Here is a 19,435-nt window from a genome sequence, read left to right as displayed (position 1 = left end):
TTAATATGTAAATACGTCTTTAACTAGGTAATAGTTGCATGAGGCATCATGCAAACATAATCACCTTGTACAAAAACAAAGGGGATTGCAGCGACTGGAATTACCGAGGCACCTCCTTGCCAAGTATTGTGGAGAAGGTCTTCGCTCCCGTTGTTTTGACCAGATTGCAGATCCTGGCATCACGCATCTACCCTGGGTCTCACTGCGGCTTCAGAGCTGGCAGATCGACAATTGACATGATTTTCTTACTCTGGCAGTTACAGGAACAGTGCAGACCATTCTACGTTGACTTCATAGACTTCACCAAGGCCTTTGATCTCATTAGCAGAGACGGATTCTTCAAACTGCTGCGGAAAATGGGCTGCCCACCTGAACACCTGGGTGTCATTTCTTCTTTCCATGAGAACATGCACAGTTCTGACAGTTACAATGGAGCAACATCAGGCGTTTTCAAGATCAGCAGCAGGGTAAAGCAGGGCTGTGTCCTGTCACCAACTCTCTTTGGCGTACTCTTCTCCATGCTGCTATTGTACACTTTCAGCTACTTAAATGAGGGTATTCAACTGCATGCCACAGTTCAACTTGGGCATGACTGCACGTCAAGACCAAAGTGCATAAGGTCCTCGTCCGTGAATTACTGTTTGCTGATGACGCCATGCTGAAGTCCACTTGCAGAAGTTTGTAGATCAATTCTCCTGGGCCTGCATGGAGTTTGCATTGACAATGAGCATCAGGAATATGGTTATGAGTGAGGATGTAGTTCCACCAACATCAATGTCACCTCTCTGGAGGTTGCTAACAGCTTCACATAGCTTGGATCAACATCCGCCAGCAAACTGTCACTTGATGCCAAAATCAGGATTGTCAAGGCCATAGCTGCTATGTCAAAGTTGAGAAGATAAGTGTGCACCAATAGCAAACTAACCAAAAATACAGAGCTTCCCTTGTACCAGGCTTATGTTCTCAGCACCCTCTTTTATGGTGGCAAAGCACAGACAACTTATGCAAGCCAAGAAAAGTGGATGAATAGCTTCACCTCTGTTGCCTTTGTCAAATATTAGGTATTTCTTGGCAGGACAGAGTGCCTAATATTTGACCAAGGCAACAGAGGTGAAGCTATTCATCATCGCTTCAGATGGATGGATGCCTACTACAAGTAGTGAATTTTAAACTTTGAAAAAAAATCAAAACAATGAGATTTGCTAATAAGTGTAACATATTAGCTGTTTGTGCCACACAGGTTGAATTCCAGAGTTTAAGAATAAAATGTCTTCTAGTTTTATTTAGTTGTTCTCTATTAATGGCCAGTTACTACTGTCATTATTGCAATTAGTTGTGCAATGTGATGCATTTGTTATCAATATTGGTTGCTTAGCTACATACTAAAAAACAGCATTAAGATAAATTATCAAGGTCAACTTTTGTTGTTCTACTGCTTCTACTTCAGTTATTCGTTTTAGAATAAGCTCTTTCACCAAAGCTAAAATTTGTAACTTGATTAAATAAAGCCTGATTTTGCCAATGAACATATCTTGCTGCACAAGTTAACATTTTACTTTTACAATCCCCTCAAAACAAATAACAAAGAAACTGAAGTACTATAAAGAAAATGTAGAAATTTCACGATGTTTTTTTGTAAAACCTGTCCAAATAGTTAGAAAATAGTTTAAATGTACAGCAAATATCCTAGATAATGTTTTGATAAAGTACTTTACAGAACAACACTGATAAATCAAATTAAGCCAGTTTATGTGTGACAAGCGCAATAATGACTTCATTCTACTTGTATGGATTTATGTTAGAATAGTAATTAAGATATAAAATCATATTTATTGTATGCAAATTTGTAGATTTAAAGAGTAAGAACTTAAAGGGCTCTATTTTGTTCAAAGTGCTCCTTCATATGTATGCAAAGCTGATCTTTAGCCACAGACCTTGGGAAACCTTTCTGCTGACAAAGAATGAAGTATAGTTTCCCCAGGATCATGTAGTTCTGGATCTGCTCTTGTGATGATCCAACATTGTTCCCTTAGTTAAAACAAATGGAGTCATTCAGGGAAACAGGTAGGTTTTATCTTTGTTAGTGATGCCACCATAAGAGCTTGGAAGGATGGGACCCAACATGCCACAAAAACATTCTGGCAGAAAATTCAAGTATTTTTAAAGCAATAATTTTATGATGAATTATTTCATTTATCATAAGGTATTTAAAAAAATATGGAGAACATACGTTGAATAAAACATGCCTTGTAAGGCTTCTCTTTATGATAATATTCCTGAACATATTACTCCTTGCCCCTTCCTCTTTAGCATGGCTTTCTAAGTTTTTTATGTGCGTACGTCATCGACCTGAAAAGTTAACTCTATTTTTCTCTCCACAGATGCTACTCGACTTGCTGGGTATTTCCAACATCTTCTGCTTTTATTTCACATTTTGAGCATTTGCAGTATTTTGCTTTTGTATTTTATGTGCTTGCTGTATCTTGTCAGCTAATTTTATCAAGTTTTGAAATACTCAATAAAAATATGCATTATACTCTGCCAGTCTAATTGTTACTGAATAACACCCACGACCCAAAGAAACATAAGAACACCAGAAATAGGAGTAGACCAGGCAGCCCCTCAAGCCTATTCTGCTATTCAATACTGGCTGATATCGGCCTTAACTTCACATTACTGCCTGTTCACCATATCCCTTGATTCTATAAGAGACCAAAAATCTGGCTGCCTCAGCTTTAAATGAATTCAATGACGGAGCATCCACAAACCTTTGCGATAGAGATTTCCAAAGATTCACAACCTTTTAAGTGAAGGAATTTCTTATCTAAATGATTAGCCCCTTGTGTTCTAGATCCCACAGTCAGGAGGTATGCCCTCTCAGTATCTACCCTATGAAGCACCTTCAGAGTCCTGTTATGTTTCAATGAGATCACCTTTCATTCTTCTAAACTCCAGAGTATTGGCCCAATTTACTCAGTCTCTCATTGTAGGACAACCCCCTCACCCCAGGAATCAATCTAGTGAACCTTTGCTACACTGCCTCCAATGCAAGTATATCCTTCCTTAAATATGGAGACCAAAACTTCACACCATACTCCAGGTGTGGTCTTCCCGAAGCCTGTACAATCGTAGCAGGTCTTCCTTATTCTTATACTCCAAGCCCCTTGCAAAAGGCCATTTTCCTTCCTAATTAATTTCTGTACCTGGAAGCTAAATTTCTGCATTCCTTGCACAAGTATACCCAAGTCCCTCTGAACATCAACATTTACAAGTTTCATGCTTTTAAAAAAATATTCTGCTTTTCAATTCTTACAACCAAAGTGAATACCTCATACTTCCCCACATTCCACTTCATCTGCCTCTTTGTTGCTCATTCACTTAACCTGTCTATATCTCTTTGCATCCTCCTCACAGCTTACATTGTCACCTAGCTTTGTATCATCAGCAAACTGAGATACATTACTCTCAGCCTCTTCATTTTAATCATTATCACAATTGTAAATAGCTGAGGCCCTAGCACTGATCCTTGTAGCACTCCAATAGACACAACCTGTCCACTTGAAAATGCCCCTTTTATCCCTACTTTCTTTTCCTGTCCGTTAACCAATCCTCTACCCATGTTAATATAGTATCCTCAACTCCATGAGCCCTTAATTTGTGAATTAACGTTTTGCGTGGCACCTTATTGAATGCCCTTTGGAAACCCTTATAAGGACAACCTGAAAAAACTCTAATAAACATGTCAAACACGATTTTGCTTTTGTAAAGTCATGTTGACTTTGTCTGATCATACTATGATTTTCTAAGTTTATCGTTAATAGATCCCAGCATTTTCCCAATGATTGATATCAGGCTAATTGGTCTGTAGTTGCCCGTTTTCTCTCTCCCTCCTTGGTTGCACAGCAGAGTTACCTTTGCTAACTTTCAATCCGGTGGGACTGCTCTAGAAGCTAGGAATTTTGGAAAATCATAGCCTACATAGCCACTATCTCTGCAGCTATCTCTTTCATAGCCCTACAATGTAGGCCATCAGGTCCTGGGGATTTGTTGGATTTCAGTCCCTTAAGTTTTTCCAATACTTTTTCCTCTGATGATATTAATTACCTTAAGTTCCTTACTCTTTTTAGTCACTTGGTCACCCTCTATCTCAGGTATATAATTTGTGTCTTCTATTGTGAAGGTAGACACAAAATATTTATTCAATGTCTCTGCAATTTCCTCATTCCCCATGATAATGTCTCCTGTATCTGCCAAACTCAGTCAATCCTACTGTTGTGCCTCTGCTACTGTTAAGCCAGAGACACCCAAAAGGTACTAGGCTAATTTGCATACTGATATGTTTTTACTCCTGATGGGAACATTCTCTTAATCTCTGCTTTGGGCTTCTCCTTGATACTAGGGGCTAAGTTGTGAGCTTGCTTACAGCTGGCATCACTTTGTAGTACATTAAGGACTTCAAGAAAATCCTTTGCCAGTGACACTTGGATGACAGAGAGAGAACTTGCATTTAAACAGAACTTTTCACAGCCTCAGGACATTCAAAAGTGCTTTGCAATCAGTCAATTAAGTCTTATTGAAGGATAATAACTGTTGTAATATAATGTAGCCAATTAGTACACAGCAAGGTCCCATTAACAGCAATGAGCCAAATGATTAGATAATGTTTAGTAATATTGGTTGATTTACCAGTACATCAGGGGAACTCCCCTGCTTTTGTTCCAATATTGCCACAGGGTCCTTCACATTGACCTCAGTGGACAGATGGGACCTAAGTTAATCTCCGACATTGCAGCTTGTACTGCACTGAAGTGTCAGCCTAATATTGTGTGCTTTTAAGTTTCCGTAGTTGGTGTGAAACACATGATCTTCTGAGTAAGAGGCAACATTGCTACCGCTGAGCCAAAGCTGACAATTTGATGTCACAGAACAAGCCCAACCAATGGTGCCATCAAGAAGCAGGCAATCAATTATGGATATTTCCAAATAGCATGTTACTTGCATTTACTGACAGTGTCTTTTTTAAAAAGAACTGTGCTGGTTAGGCTATACATATGTTATAATTTTGGCTTGAAATACATGATTTGCTGAAAATTATACATGAGAAAATGTTTTCACTCCTGGCAAATAACTGATGACAGTAAGCAATAATCTTCAGTGAACAGACCACAAAGCACAGGCTATTAACCATTCAAAATGGGTGAAAACATTTCCCATTTGAAAAATAAATTTAGCTCATGGGTACAATAAAACAAATATTGACTGCAGCACGGAAGCTATAATTGATGAATTATTACCCCTCTGGTTACAGATGTGCCCTCAAATGTACAATAATTCAGAGCATTTTCTTCCTTTTATAAGCCAGCAAATGACCATTGTTGAACCAGCAAACCATAGTGGAGATGCCACAACAATGTTCTTTTTTTTCACAGATTTTACTCATCTTCATAGAACGTATTACAAATACATGGACAAACATATGTTTCAAATATAGATTTTCCTTTGTTTAACTTAGTATTGTTTAAATGTTGAATCTCAACAGAAACTTTTTTATTATTTTGAAGTATTCAAGCATATCATTCTACATTCTGCCTCAGAGTCCTGTAATTTTAAATCTCAAAAACGCAAATCCTACTTATGAAACTTTTGGAATCAAGAATGCATCTTAATTGATTTCAATTTATTTCATAGGTAATAAACATCTCTTAATATTACATAATTTATCCTTTAAAGTTAGATCTCTATACAGTTGAATTTCAGAGAGGATCAATGTGCAGTTGAATTCTGAAAGTACTGTTTTTAAACTTAAGAATGTACCTCAAAGAATAGTATATTACCTTTGGATCTCGTAAGAAGAGTGCTTTCTGAATTAAGGAATGTACATCTTCTACAGAAGGGTAATGGAGAAGCAATCCGAGGCAGGTTTGATAGTTACTGGCAATTACTGAGGAAGATAAAACACAAAACAGTGTAAAACACACATATGCACATCTTTAATAACTACAGCAGACAGGAAAATCTAGGAATTAAAAAGATTATTATTTCAGAAGGCATTTGTCCAACAGTTTTGTTTGGGCAGAGAAACAGCCAGGCAGTTTACATAGTTTTCATCACACAAATGTCACACATAAATGACAGAATAATGTTTGCAAAACAGCTTTACTCAAAGATAATGCCACTTTTAACAGTAGGAAATAAATCAGTGTAATGCAAAATTACAAAATATTAACCCAATGAATCATATGCCTTCTCACAATAATCTCAGATCCTTCATTTTAGGCATTCTATGAATTGTCTGACAATATTTCAGCAGTGGAATATTATTGTTACTAAATGCATTGTTACTAAATTAAATGCATTTTTAAAAATTAATAGAAAAATAAAAACAACCAAGGCAATATTGTGTGTTCTAACAATTTAACTAACTGTAGTTGTATGCTAGTAGTCATTGCAAGCCTGGACATTTAAAGATTGAGTAAAAAATTTTGTAAGTGATTGAAACAAATAATTATATTTTATGGTGAGATCTACTTCATCATCTTCATTTCCTTTTTGATCCGACAGCTTGTAATTTCATACATCTGGTTTCATTTGTGAACTACTTGCTTATCGTGCTCACTGTTCCATAATACTTTTGTTCTCTTGTGACCATTTACTGTACTTTTCGTGAAAGTAATTAAAGCCAAAAACACATGGTACCTTAAAAATACAAGTTAGTGCTATCCAAACAGAGAGCTATATGGTACTGCATCCTTACTAAACTTAAATGATTATCGTTTACTTATGATCTTGACATTTTAAAACAACATTAATAAAACAGCAATTGAATCGGTCAGGGGTATGTTTTGATATTTAATTGACTAAACATCTGGACTCTGTAAATACAAAAATCACCTCAAGTAATATAATTAAAGCAGTAAGATATCGATCTTTATTAAGGTCTGCTTTTCATCTCATTCCCTAAGCATGTATAGAATGCAGACAAAAGCTGTGCCATGTTTATAATGCAACTTGCAGGGGATAAGATTATTTGAATCAAGTTGGAATGATGTTTTAGTCACAAGGTGGCAGGCTTCCACGTACCAGTGTGTGTGTGTTTTACTATGCCTATTTTCCTTGCTGTTTCACATTCGGGTATACAATATCAATCTTCCTGGGTCCAGTGGCATTGGTTGCTGCGTTATGTTGTTTGAACATCTTACTTTTACATATTTATACATTAGCATAAAAATAGTTTAACAATAATAGCCCCTTGTGACCTAACTTGGATATTCATGTCTTTTACATGTGGCACTCAAACCTTTCCACAAGTGGACCAAAAAGACAACAGTTAAGGCCGGAGGTCTCATATGAATCAATAAGCTGCTTTATTCAAAAGTAATGTGAACATACAGAATATCAGTTGGGATTGGACTCACTGAATCCAATCAGCACAACTTATTTTAGCATAATATGAAAAAAGCATGTTTCCCCACATCAGTGGGCCAACTTGCTTGACTTAAACAAAATGACTTAACAGCTCTCCAGCATTTCTGATCTCTTTGACTTGCTGAAAGCCCTCATAGATTTCCAATTTAAAAAACTTACTGCATATGCAACCTTTACAGGGCCCGATTTTAAAATTTCTGTCCGTTCATAACTGAAAAGGAAGGTGTGATAGACACCTGCTGCCAAGTACCAGAACCAGAGACTTCGAAACAGAATAGGTGTGAGGTGCTCATTGATTATCGAGTCAAACTATTAATATTTACACCTTCGGGAAAACAAGAGTCTTAGTATATTAATAACAATTTTTTAAAGAGTACTCTTTAAAGAATTGTGCAACTACTGTATGCTTTGAAATGTAGCATTTGAAATAAACTAATGTCACCCCAATTTTTTGCTGTAGAAGTGGTCAAAAACTTAAGCATTGGAATTCAGCTTTAAAAATGTAATATATATATGCATATACTTACAAACATCTCTTATGTATAACAGCATTGCTACAAAAATATAGTCAACTAAATCCAGGGTAACACTGTCTGCAAACAAAGTATCCCAGATCACCAAGAGATCCTGAAGAGGAAATTCTCGTCCGAACAAAAGTCTGACCCAACGTCTGCAGGAGTGAAACAGACATAATATATTACAAACAAAGATTAAAACTTTTACAAGTAGTAACATAATGAAATTCATTCAGACTTTATAACAATGCTCATCGAATCTAAGGGCTTGAAAGAAAGGATCTTCGACAATTACCTTTGGTAAATCCATGACTGTTACGTAGTACCCTTGAATATTCACTGTAAGAACTTTGTTTTATTTCTTACGGTGGGAAGCACAGACTGTCAATTAGATGGTGAAATTTTTGATTTAAGTTATCTGGTTTTCAGTATGACACGCATTTAAAATAGATTGGCACTGTCCATCCTTGTACTAATTCAGGTGTCTGAAGCTCTTAGCTGACAGGAGGTGACGATTATAAAAGACTTTTGCCACTAAAAAGGTTGACACAGATGCTTGTGCAAATTGATTTTAAAAAGTATCATAGACTCAAGGTTCAAAAATGAATCCTTTGTGCGCTTTCCAAGAAGGCTTACAGCATGAGGTGAACTCACCAATGAACATACCATTTGCCCTCATTTCAAAGATTCTACTTACAGTGCTCAAATTAAGAGAAACATGCTCCTTTGATAAAAGCGTCATGCGGATGGGGAAGGGAGTTATGGGGTGGTAAAAATTAGCTTGTTCGTTAAGCATATTTTTGATGACTCTTTGCACTCTCTCTTCAAGAATTACAGTTTGATTTGGACTGCCTGAATTTTTATAAGTTTAGGAACATTAGAATTAATACTTGAAAAAGTACCAAGGTCCATCTAGTTTGCCTTCTACCTGGCAGTTGCATGATACAATGATAATGCAGTTGTTGACTAATCGTAGCAATCGGTCTCTATCAATTAGTCTATACAGCACAACCAGAAATGGCACGAAGGAAACCCAGCTGAACTGCTTTAGGGGCTATTCAGTCCGAAGTCACCTTTTCCTCCCAAGCATGTTACACTTACCACATGCCATATCTCAAAGTACTCATACACTATCACAAAATGTGATTTTCTGAAAGAAATCCATCTAATTTGGACTTGAATGAACCAATTCTGCTTCCCACAGTCATCCTAAGGTGTCTGTCCCATAGATTGACCATTGAAATATTGTTTCCACAGATTAGTTTTGAAATTACCCCAACTTCGAGTGCTGGCTTTTTCTGCTTCTACTGTTCTTGTACAAAGTGAAACAGCTTTGACACCTCTTCTTTATAAATTTTGCACAATATACAACCAAGTTGGTCGGATGATCTTTTCCCCATTGAATTCTATACAAGGCCTTAACAGGGCTGGGAAAAGTGTCCTCATGGGGAGGTTCATGTGTTCTGTGAGGGAGGATATCAATTAAATTTGTAGGGGGGTGGGCACCAGCACAGAGAAGTAGAAAAGAGGAATAAAGTGCATAAAGATAGAATACTAAACAGTGCTAAAGAGAATAGTTCCATATTACATAGGAGCAGACTAAGAGGAAACAAATTATTAGGTGGGTTCAGATAAAGGGAGAAAATAATAAAGTCTAAATTAGGGTCAGCGTGCATGTATGTGAAAGCGCAAAGCATGGTACAGGTGTAGACTGACATGTAGAAATATGAAGGTGTGGTACAACAGAGATCTGGCTCAAAGGGCAGGCCTGGGTGTTAAATATTTAAATATGCCTGGATACAAGGTGTTCGGGAAAGGTGGGGGGTGGGGGGGGGGGGGGGGGTGCGGTGTGGGGTGGCAATATTGATTAAGGAGAAGTGCCGGAGAGAGGAAATTCCAGAAGGATGGAAGACAGAGTCCATTTGGCTAGAGCTAAGGAATAAAAAAAGTGCAGTTACACTGCTCGGTGTGGTCTATAACTGGCGGGAAAGAGGTAGAGGAACAAATTTGCAAGGAAATTACAGAGGGAGGTGCAAGAATTATTGAGTAGTTATAATGGGAGACTTTAATTATTCGAACATAGACTGGGATAATAGTAGTGTAAAGGGCAGAGAGAGACAAGAGTTCCTAGAGTGTACTAAAGAAAATTTTCTACAGCAATATGTTCCTATCCCATGAGAAAGGAGGCACTGCTAGACCTGCTTATTGGGAATCAGGTGGGCCAAGTGAATCGAGTATCAGTAGGGGAACATTAAAGTGACAGTGATAATTGTATCATAAGGTTTAGGTTATCTATGGAAAAGGACAAGGAACAATCCAGAGTAAGTATAATTAACTTGGGGAAAGCAATAGAAGGTTCCGAGGTGAAGTGAAAAAGCATATGAAAAAGAAAGGGAGAGCAGGAAGGGAGACTGGTAGCTAGTATGAAAGGAAATCCAAAAGTCTTCTATAAGCACATAAATAGTAAAAGGGTGCAAAAAGGAGGAGTGGGGCCGATTAGGGACCACATAGGGGATTTACGAATGGAGGCGGGGGCACGGCTGAGGTATTAAATGAACACTTTGTATCTGTCTTTACCAAGGCCACAATGAAAGAGGGGGCAGTTAAGACGATTGAAGGGTTAAGATTAATAAGGTGGTGGTATTGGACAGGCTGTCTGTACTTAAAGTTCATTGAACGGCAAGACTGGATGAGATAAAAGCAAAATACTGCGAATGCTGGAAATCGGAAACAAAAACAGAAAATGCTGGAAAAACTCAGCAGGTCTAACAGCATCTGTGGAGAGAAAAACAGAGTTAACGTTTCCAGTCTGTATGACTCTTCTTCAGAGTTAAAGAGAAGCAAAAATGTGATGAAATTGATACTGTTTGAGGGTGGAGGAGCAGGTGAAGGTGGGTAGAAGGCCAGCGATAGGTGAGGGCAAAGGAGAGACTGACAAAGATGTCATGAACTAAAGGACAAAGGGGGTATTAATGGTAGTGGTAAGGGCTAAAGGAGGTGCTGATAGTGGAATTAAGGCAAAAAAGAAAAATGTGATAAAAGCAGGACAAAGATAAGCATTCTGAAAAGAACAACATGAACAAGTGACAGATGGCTCGTGGGAGTGGGGTGAGGGGAGGGAACAGTGCTGGGGAAAAAAGTTCGAAAATAGGATAAAGGGGGATAAAACAATGAATAAATGAATAAAAATAAAAATAAATAAAAATAAAAATAAGTGGATTAAAAAATAAAAATGAATATTGAAAAAAGGGGGATCAAAAAGGGGTGAGGATAGAGGAGAGTTCATGGTCTGAAGTTGTTGAACTCGATGTTAAGTCCGGAAGGCTGTAAAGTGCCTAATCGGAAGATGAGGTGCTGTTCCTCCAGTTTGCGTTGGGCTTCACTGGAACATTGCAGCAGGCCAAATACGGACATGTGGGCATGAGAGTAGGATGACGCGTTGAAATGGCAAGCGACAGGAAGGTATGGGTCTTGCTTGCGGACAGATCGAAGGTGTTCCGCAAAGCAGTCACCCAGTCTACGTTTGGTCTCTCCAAGGCAGAGAAGACCGCACTGGGAGCAGCGAATGCAGTAGACCAAATTGAAGGAGGTGCAAGTGAAGCGCTGCTTCACCTGAAAGGCCTCACCGTCAAAGGGCCCAAACACTCCTTTCAGCTGAAGCAGCGCTTCACTTGCACCTCCTTCAATTTGGTCTACTGCATTCGCTGCTCCCAATGTGGACTCCTCTACATTGGAGAGACCAAACGCAGACTGGGTGACTGCTTTGCGGAACGCCTTCGGTCTGTTCGCAAGCAAGACCCAGACCTTCCTGTTGCTTGCCATTTCAACGCGCCATCCTGCGCTCATGCCCACATGTCCGTCCTTGGCCTGCTGCAATGTTTCAGTGAAGCTCAACGCAAACTGGAGGAACAGCACCTCATCTTCCGACTAGGCACTTTACAGCCTTCCGGACTTAACATCGAGTTCAACAACTTCAGACCATGAACTTTCTCCTCCATCCTCACTCCTTTTTACCCCCTTTTTTCAATATTCATTTTTATTTTTTATCCACTTATTTTTATTTGTTTTCATTTTTATTCGTTTATTCATTGTTTTATCCCCACCTTTTATCCTATTTTTGACCTTTTTCCCCCAGCACTGTCCCCTCCCCTCACCCCACCCCCACAAGGGCCATCTGTCACTTGTTCATGTTGTTCTTTTCAGAATGCTTATCCTTGTCCTGCTTTTATCACATTCTGCTTTTTTGCCTTAATGCCACTATCAGCACCTCTTTTGTCCATGGCATCTTTGTCAATCTCTCCTTTGCCCCTACCTATCACTGGCCTTCTATCCAGCTTCACCTGCTCCTCCCCCTTAAACAGTATAAATTTCATCACATTTTTACTTCTCTTTAGCTCGAAAGGAGAGTCATACGGATTCGAAACATTAAGACTAGATGAGATGCATCCAAAGATACTGAGGGAAGTGACAGAGGAAATTACAGAGGCACTTGCCATAATTTTCCAGTCTTCATTAGACTCAGGCATGATGCCAGAGGACTGGAGAATTGCAAATGTTGCACCCTTGTTAGAAAATGGGTATAAAGATAAGTCCAGCAACTAAACCCAATCAGTTTAATTGGGGAAACACCTAGAAACAATAATTCAGGACAAAATTAATCGCCACATGGACAAATACAGATTAATTAAAGAAAGCCAGCATGGATTTCTTAAGAGAAAAATCATGTTTCACTAACTTGAAGTTTTTTGATGACGTAACAAAGAAGAGGGTGGTAAATCACTGGAATTATCTACCCCAAAGGGCCTTGGAAGCTCAATCATTGAGCATGTTCAAGACAGAAATCAATAGAGTTCTAGATACTAATGATATCAAGGGATATGGGGATAGTGTGGGAAAGTGGCATTGAGGTAGATGATCAGCCATGATCTAATTGAATGGAGTTGGCTCGATGGGTCAAATGGCCCACTCCTGTTCCTAATTCCTATGTTCATAAGGTTGATGAGGCAGTGCTATTGATGTGGTGTACATGGACTTCCAGAAGGCATTTGATAAAGTGCCACACAACAGACTTGTGGGAAAAGTTATAGCTTATGAAATAAAAGGGAAAAGTAGCACATGGACATGAAATTGGCTGAGTGACAGGAAACAGATGAGTGGTTAATGCATGTTTCTTGGGCTGAAGCAAGGTTTGTAGTAGAGTTACCCAGGGGTCAGTGTTGGGAACCTTGTCCTTCCTGACCTAGATCTTGGTGTAGAGAGCACAATTTCAAAATTTGCAGATGATACGAAACTTGGAAGCATTGTGAATTGAGGATAGTGTAGAGTTTCAAATGGATCTAGACAGCTTGGTGGAATTGGCAGACAACTGGCAGAGGAAATTTAATGCTGTGAAGTGTGAAGTGATTCATTTTGATCGGAAGAACACAGACGATATAAAATACAATTCTAAAATTCTATATGCATAAGTCATTGAAGGTGACAGGACAGGTTGGGAGAGTGGTTAAGAAAGCATACAGCATCTAGCAAGGACGTTATGTCAAACTTGTATAAAACATTAGTTCGGCCTCAACTGGCATTTTGCATCCAGTTCTGGGCACCACGCTTTAGCGAAGATGTGAAGGCATTCGGGACAGTGCAGAAAAGATTCACAAGAATGGTTCCAGAGATTATGAACTTCAGTTACACAGATAGTTTGGCGAAGTTGGGACGGTTTTCCTTGCAGAAGTGAAGGCTGAGAAGAGATTTGATAGAGGTATTCAAAATCATGAGGTCTGGACTGTGTAAATGGGGAAAAATTGCTCCCGTTGGTGAAAGAATCGAGAACAAGAGGGCACAAATCTAAGCTAATTGGCAAAAGAAGCAATGGCGACTTGAGGAAAAGCTTTTTCATGGTGAGTGGTTAGGATCTGGAATGCACTGCCTAATAATGTGGTGGAGGCTTGGAAGAGATTAAACAACTTTTGGTACCTGGGATTTTCAATTTTATTATTGCCATTTTTTATGCCCAAATTTGAATTAATTTATGAAATTGTTTCCAGAATTTAAATGTTTTTCCACAGTGCTCAACCTCACTGAAAAGGAAGAATGTGCAAGGTTACGGGGAGGTGGGAAGTTGCACTAGGTAAATTGCTCATACATAGAGCCGCACAGACACGATGGGCTGAATGGCGTCCTTCGGTGCTGTAACAATTCTGTGACTCATGAACAGTGTAAAAGGGGGAAATTATGGAGTAACTTACTTATGTCATTAATTACACCACCATGATTTTTCTTCCTGTGACTTTTTGCACAACTTCACCGTTACCCCTGCCAGATAAGGCAATTATCAGCTCTGCCCTCATTAAAATCAACATTAATCCTGACCTGTTTTTTACATTGGGCTTCATGCTACTGCCACTTAGGCTCAAAAATAATGGCATAAGTTGCCTGGCAGCATTGTGATTTATTGCTCCAAGATTGGGATTCAAATCTTATTGTTAAAAATGAACTATTGTTGAAGAGATTAAACAACTTTTGGTACCTGGGATTTTCAATTTTATTATTACCATGTTTTATGCCCAAATTTGAATTAATTTATGAAATTGTTTCCAGAATTTAAATGTTTTTCCACAGGGCTCAACCTTACTGAAGGCAACAACATAGCAATAAGTCTAATTTTATTATGAATCTATTGTTACAATCAGTTGAGCAGATTGATGTATATATATCTCAAAACACTTCAAGCACACTGATTCAGTATCTCATGTGAAACCCAGGATGTTGTGCTCTTATAATCTGTGAAACTAAAAGTCAGCAGTTATTTTATTCCTAAATTAATAGTTAATGTTAATGTAATGACTTGCAGTGACCTAAATTCATTAATTCACACACAGCAGCAAAAAATGACAAGAATCTCAAGACCAGAACAGTACAGCTTAAAACAATTCTAGATTCAAGTTTATTTAATAAGTTACTCCCATTCACTGAGTGCCTGATTCACTGCTATGCTCACTTTCTATTGTAATTTAAAACCCAGCAAAATTCCAAGCATGTTAGCAATAGCGAGGTCAGCGCTAGATGGCAAGATTTACAGTATATGTCACCAATCTCATTGCAGGAAATTCAATAATCCAAGGCACGTCAAGTCAGAAAAAGTGGAGAGGCATAGACTGAACATAAGCATGTGAAGTTTAAATTTTTACTAAAGAATGAAATTCATTACTACAGCTTATAATCCATTATTCCTTAGTGCTCAACATCAACAAATAAGAATGCAATAAGAATGTAACACTAAAAATGGTGATAAAATTCTGAAGACAGCTTTGCTCATGGTAATCCAAGCACTGCAGTACTAAAGTGTTTGCTGTACGGGTTTTCAAATCAAGAAACGTGTACTTCAAGTATGCAAACTGCTTTACATTGTGACCACTGCACAAGCAGGAAATTTGCCTGGTTGCAACTTTTTCCATGGAACTGATCCCTGGGCCAGGATTTTTCCTATGGCGGGCAGGCTGGGCAGGAGCGGGCGCTTGATCACCGTCCGCGAGCAGCTGCGTGCCACCATTTTACGTGGGCAGGACAATTAAGGCCCGCCCAGCGTAATATGCGGCCGGTAGCGCTCAGTGCTACCTGTGAGGGGTGGGGGGTGGTGGTGAAGGGAGAGTCAGGGCGAGCGCGAAAGAGCACAGCAATCTATCTGAGGCACGGAGCTGCCTCGAGGAGATTGAATGAATAATAAAACAGTTTAATAAATGATGTAAAAATTTATTTAAACATGTTCCCTCATGTGACAGTGTCACATGAGTTGGGACATGTTTGTAAAGGCGGGAAAATTTATTTATTAATTTTATGAAAGCTTCAGGAAACCTCATCCCGCCCATGGCCTTGAAGGCCGCTTGGGCTTTTCAACCGGCCTGTCAACCTTAGGGTTGGACGGGCAGTGTTCCTAACTACTTTAATTAATTCCTTAATGGCCTTAATAGGCCGTTGACATTTCAGTGGGCGCACAGTCGACTCCGGCGCGTGCCTGAACGAAATATTGTGATGGCACGTGATGACATTGGGACGCACGCCCGATGTCATTGCAGGTCATATTACGCGTCGAAGTGTCAGGCCCGCCCCCGCACGCCGACCAGAAAATTCAGCCCTCGGTGTTGATGGTTATGTCGATAATCTGGGGGATGGGAAGGGAATCTGGCAATCCATATGTGGAATTGGGCTGGGTAGAACACTATTAAACAGGAGCAGCAGTCTGCTGTGTGCGTGAACAGGTGGATATATTAGTGCAAGTTTAAGAGGAGTTTTAGGGAGGTGCAGGAAAAATGATTATACTGCCATTACTTCAATTTTTTCTTTAAGCCCACAAGTAACCCCTTTTAAGTTTGGCCGCTTACCACCTGGGGGAGTGGGCAAGACCTATATTTGAGAGAGCATTTTATTGGGCCACTAAAATAGTATTGCGATTCTCTGTCCTAGGATCCCAATTTTCATGGCCTAGCGAGGATACCACTAGAATCTAGCAGGAGTGCTATTCGCCTATTTCAAGGCTCAAAATTGGTAGCAGGTGAGCTGCAGGTGAGAAGGCAGTGGGAAATATTTTTTCTGATTTTGGTCTCATTAATGTCACATTCATGTTGAAAGATGGGATGGCAAACATCAAAATTACTCAATCTTCTTGGAACTTTGAAAGTTTCAGATTGTGAGAATATTCATCTTCAAAGGCCACATAATTTAGTTTGTGAGATATAGCGCAAAAGCACATTCATCCTTCATTCCAGGGTTGTCAATAGGCCTTTGGTATAAATATATCATCAACAAAATTGCAATAAAGCGGACATGCTTTGATGTTGTGATGCTCTAATTCATTCCATCAAATGGTTTCCTTCAACCAGTGATTGACCTGTATCCACGAACATTTTATAGTCCAAAATTTTTTTTCCAAACACAGCTGACATTTGAAAGGACAAAATATATAGGACAAATTTTACAGCTCTGTCATGGCGGGGGCGGGGCTATAAAATGTGACAAACCATTCAAAAGTCCTTTAACTTTGGTAGGATTGTAAAATCCCGCTGGCGTAAAATTCCACCCATAATTTTGTTGCCATTTCCCTCACAGGCCAAACACTTCACCAACAAACATTTAGCTTTACACAAATACCAGTGAAGTTACTCCATTCCTAGGATACACAAATAGTATCCTGGATTCTACTAGATGTGGGACTATAATCATTTTTCATAATAAGGTCACATCCCACGCAATGTGAAAGTGAGACACCTTTCAAAAAGCTGAATTTGTGGTAAAATGGGAAAATTGACAACTGATGTAAGACTACAGACTCTTTTGTCAGTAAGGTAATTCTGTTGTTGTGATTGTTTATCTGCATATTCCAAAATATTGGCTATCTTTCTGCTTCTTTTTAAGAAGAAAAGTTGCATCTGTGCAACAGCTGACAATATCGCAACAAGAGTAACTAGGCATCTGAGACCTAAGTTAGCAGGACAAGTACCTGTGTGGCTCTTTAACTAATGATATTGAAGGGTTGTGAAAGTAACAGAAAAAGGAATGAGAGGGACGTGTAAATTAGAGTGGGTGAATTCAATGTTAAATCAGAAAGAGAAATAAAAAGAGGGAAGGAAAAACTGAATTGAGAGAGAAAGAGAAAAAGTGGGAAAAAATCTAATTTTTAAAATAGCTAACAATTTAAATCTTAAAGGCTGAGATTCCAAACTTGCAATAATTAATTTTTGGTGAGAGTTTGTTAACAGTAATTAACTATTAGCACATGGCAAATATCACACAGCTAATCCAAGCTTAATTAAATATGCACAGACCTTAAACAGCTTTAAACAAGCTCCTGACACCATTTCAGATCAGATCTAACTTCCTGTGGCAACTTTAGTTGGTATCTACAGTGTAAATACAGCAACATCTCGTGACTTAATGCATTTCAATGGTGAACCAGACAGCGAGATGCTGTTTTGACAAAATTAATGGCAAAACTGTACAACTTGGACACCAACATTTGAATTTCTGTGTCTAATGATGCACCTGTCCTTGCCTGAAATTGCTGTAGCATATGGACATGACTGCTATTAGTGGCACCATTATTTTTGACAGCAAATTGCGAGCCACTTTTTTTTTTAGCTGGCAAATCTCATTGTTAAGTAAACAGAGGGTTAGGTCATTCAGAAATGTAGGTTTTGTTTAGTCAGGGAACTTTACAATCTGGAATATGATACTAGAGGTAAGAATTGCAGGTCTGAAGGATTCAGTATTTTAAGATTGTTTTTCATCTCTAACAAATTGTAATGTCTTCCTACCTCACTGTCTTCCTCTCCTTCAAGATGATCAAAACGTACCACCTTGACCAAACTCTTGGCTCTTCTGTCCAAATATCTCCTTATATGGCTCAATGTCAAATTTTGGTTAATAATGCTCCTGTGAAACACCTTGGGATATTTTACTACATTGAAGGTTCTACATAAATGCAAGTTGTTGCTGAGAACAGTATCATTTACAATTGCAAGATATTTTATTTATCATTTTGTCCTTTGCAGTTTCTTTAAGTCTTTATACTTGTCTTTAAGGTATGACAGAAATTTGAGATCAATGTGACATCAAGTGTAATGTGAAGGACAGGAAGTGCACACTAGATATACTATGTTTATGCATTACTAACAAATCTCCCTTGGTATTGCTCATCGTAAAAGTCACATGGATACGACTGGCAATATATCATCAGGGCCAATGATTTATAGTGATTGAATCTAAATCAGGCTATCATCTGATGCACTGAGAGAAAAATAATAAAAGGTACAACCGTGCAAATTTTCTATCTATCCATCAAACTTGCTGTTTTGCATATTGCATATGGTCAAATTTTGTAGTCATAAAAGAACAAATTAAAACAGAGTAGACTGGAGTACCACCAATCAGGAAGTAGCATGCAAGAATGAAAACCAACAACAGACAGCCAGCAGCAACCATCATTTAAACAAAATGGACTATATTTTTTTTTCAAAAACCTTTTTGCCCTAGCTGAGAAAGGCAACATTAATGAAAAAACATACAAAAAAAATTACATTTACTTACATTATAGCATTTGCTATGTTAAAATGACAAATGGATGCCTCTTTCAGAATGTCTAGATCTTGACTAAATCATCTTCCAACAAGTATCACCTTGTTAGCTGATGTGTCTTTATAACACAGCTCCTAACATGCACCAGCACCTAGAGTTCTGAAGGTGCCTGTTTCAGCATGGACAACACTCCCAGCATGCATTGATATCATTTTGTACAAGTAATCTAAACTCTACAACCCAAAGTGTGAAAACATAGCAGCAATTCTAACTTTATTTTCCAAATGAAATCACATGAGCTTTTGAACCTTTGAGGTAAACTATTACGAAGAGCTTATTTTTACTCAAAAAGCATGAGTGGGGGAGAGAAAGATGAGTAAAAGCAACGGGCAGTGGTCTGACAGAATGGCTTGTCCGTCCATTGTAGAACCTGT

General features: G+C 38.6%; 1 protein-coding gene across 8 annotated transcripts in view; it reads right to left on the bottom strand.

Moving 5' to 3' along the window:
• The window catches only part of tbc1d5 (TBC1 domain family, member 5), a 551,970-nt gene that overhangs the window by 184,028 nt on the left and 348,507 nt on the right, over window positions 1-19,435 (bottom strand). For all 8 annotated transcript variants that reach the window (XM_078538526.1, XM_078538531.1, XM_078538533.1 and 5 more), the window contains 2 exons: window positions 7,953-8,095; window positions 5,835-5,941 (listed from right to left, as the gene is read on the bottom strand). In XM_078538526.1, coding sequence (XP_078394652.1) covers window positions 5,835-5,941; window positions 7,953-8,095 — 250 coding nt within the window. The remainder of the gene's footprint in view (window positions 1-5,834; window positions 5,942-7,952; window positions 8,096-19,435) is intronic.

Source organism: Cetorhinus maximus, chromosome 3, assembly GCF_964194155.1.
Source record: "Cetorhinus maximus chromosome 3, sCetMax3.hap1.1, whole genome shotgun sequence".
Lineage (NCBI taxonomy): Eukaryota > Metazoa > Chordata > Chondrichthyes > Lamniformes > Cetorhinidae > Cetorhinus > Cetorhinus maximus.
This window is presented reverse-complemented; position numbering and strand designations above follow the sequence as displayed.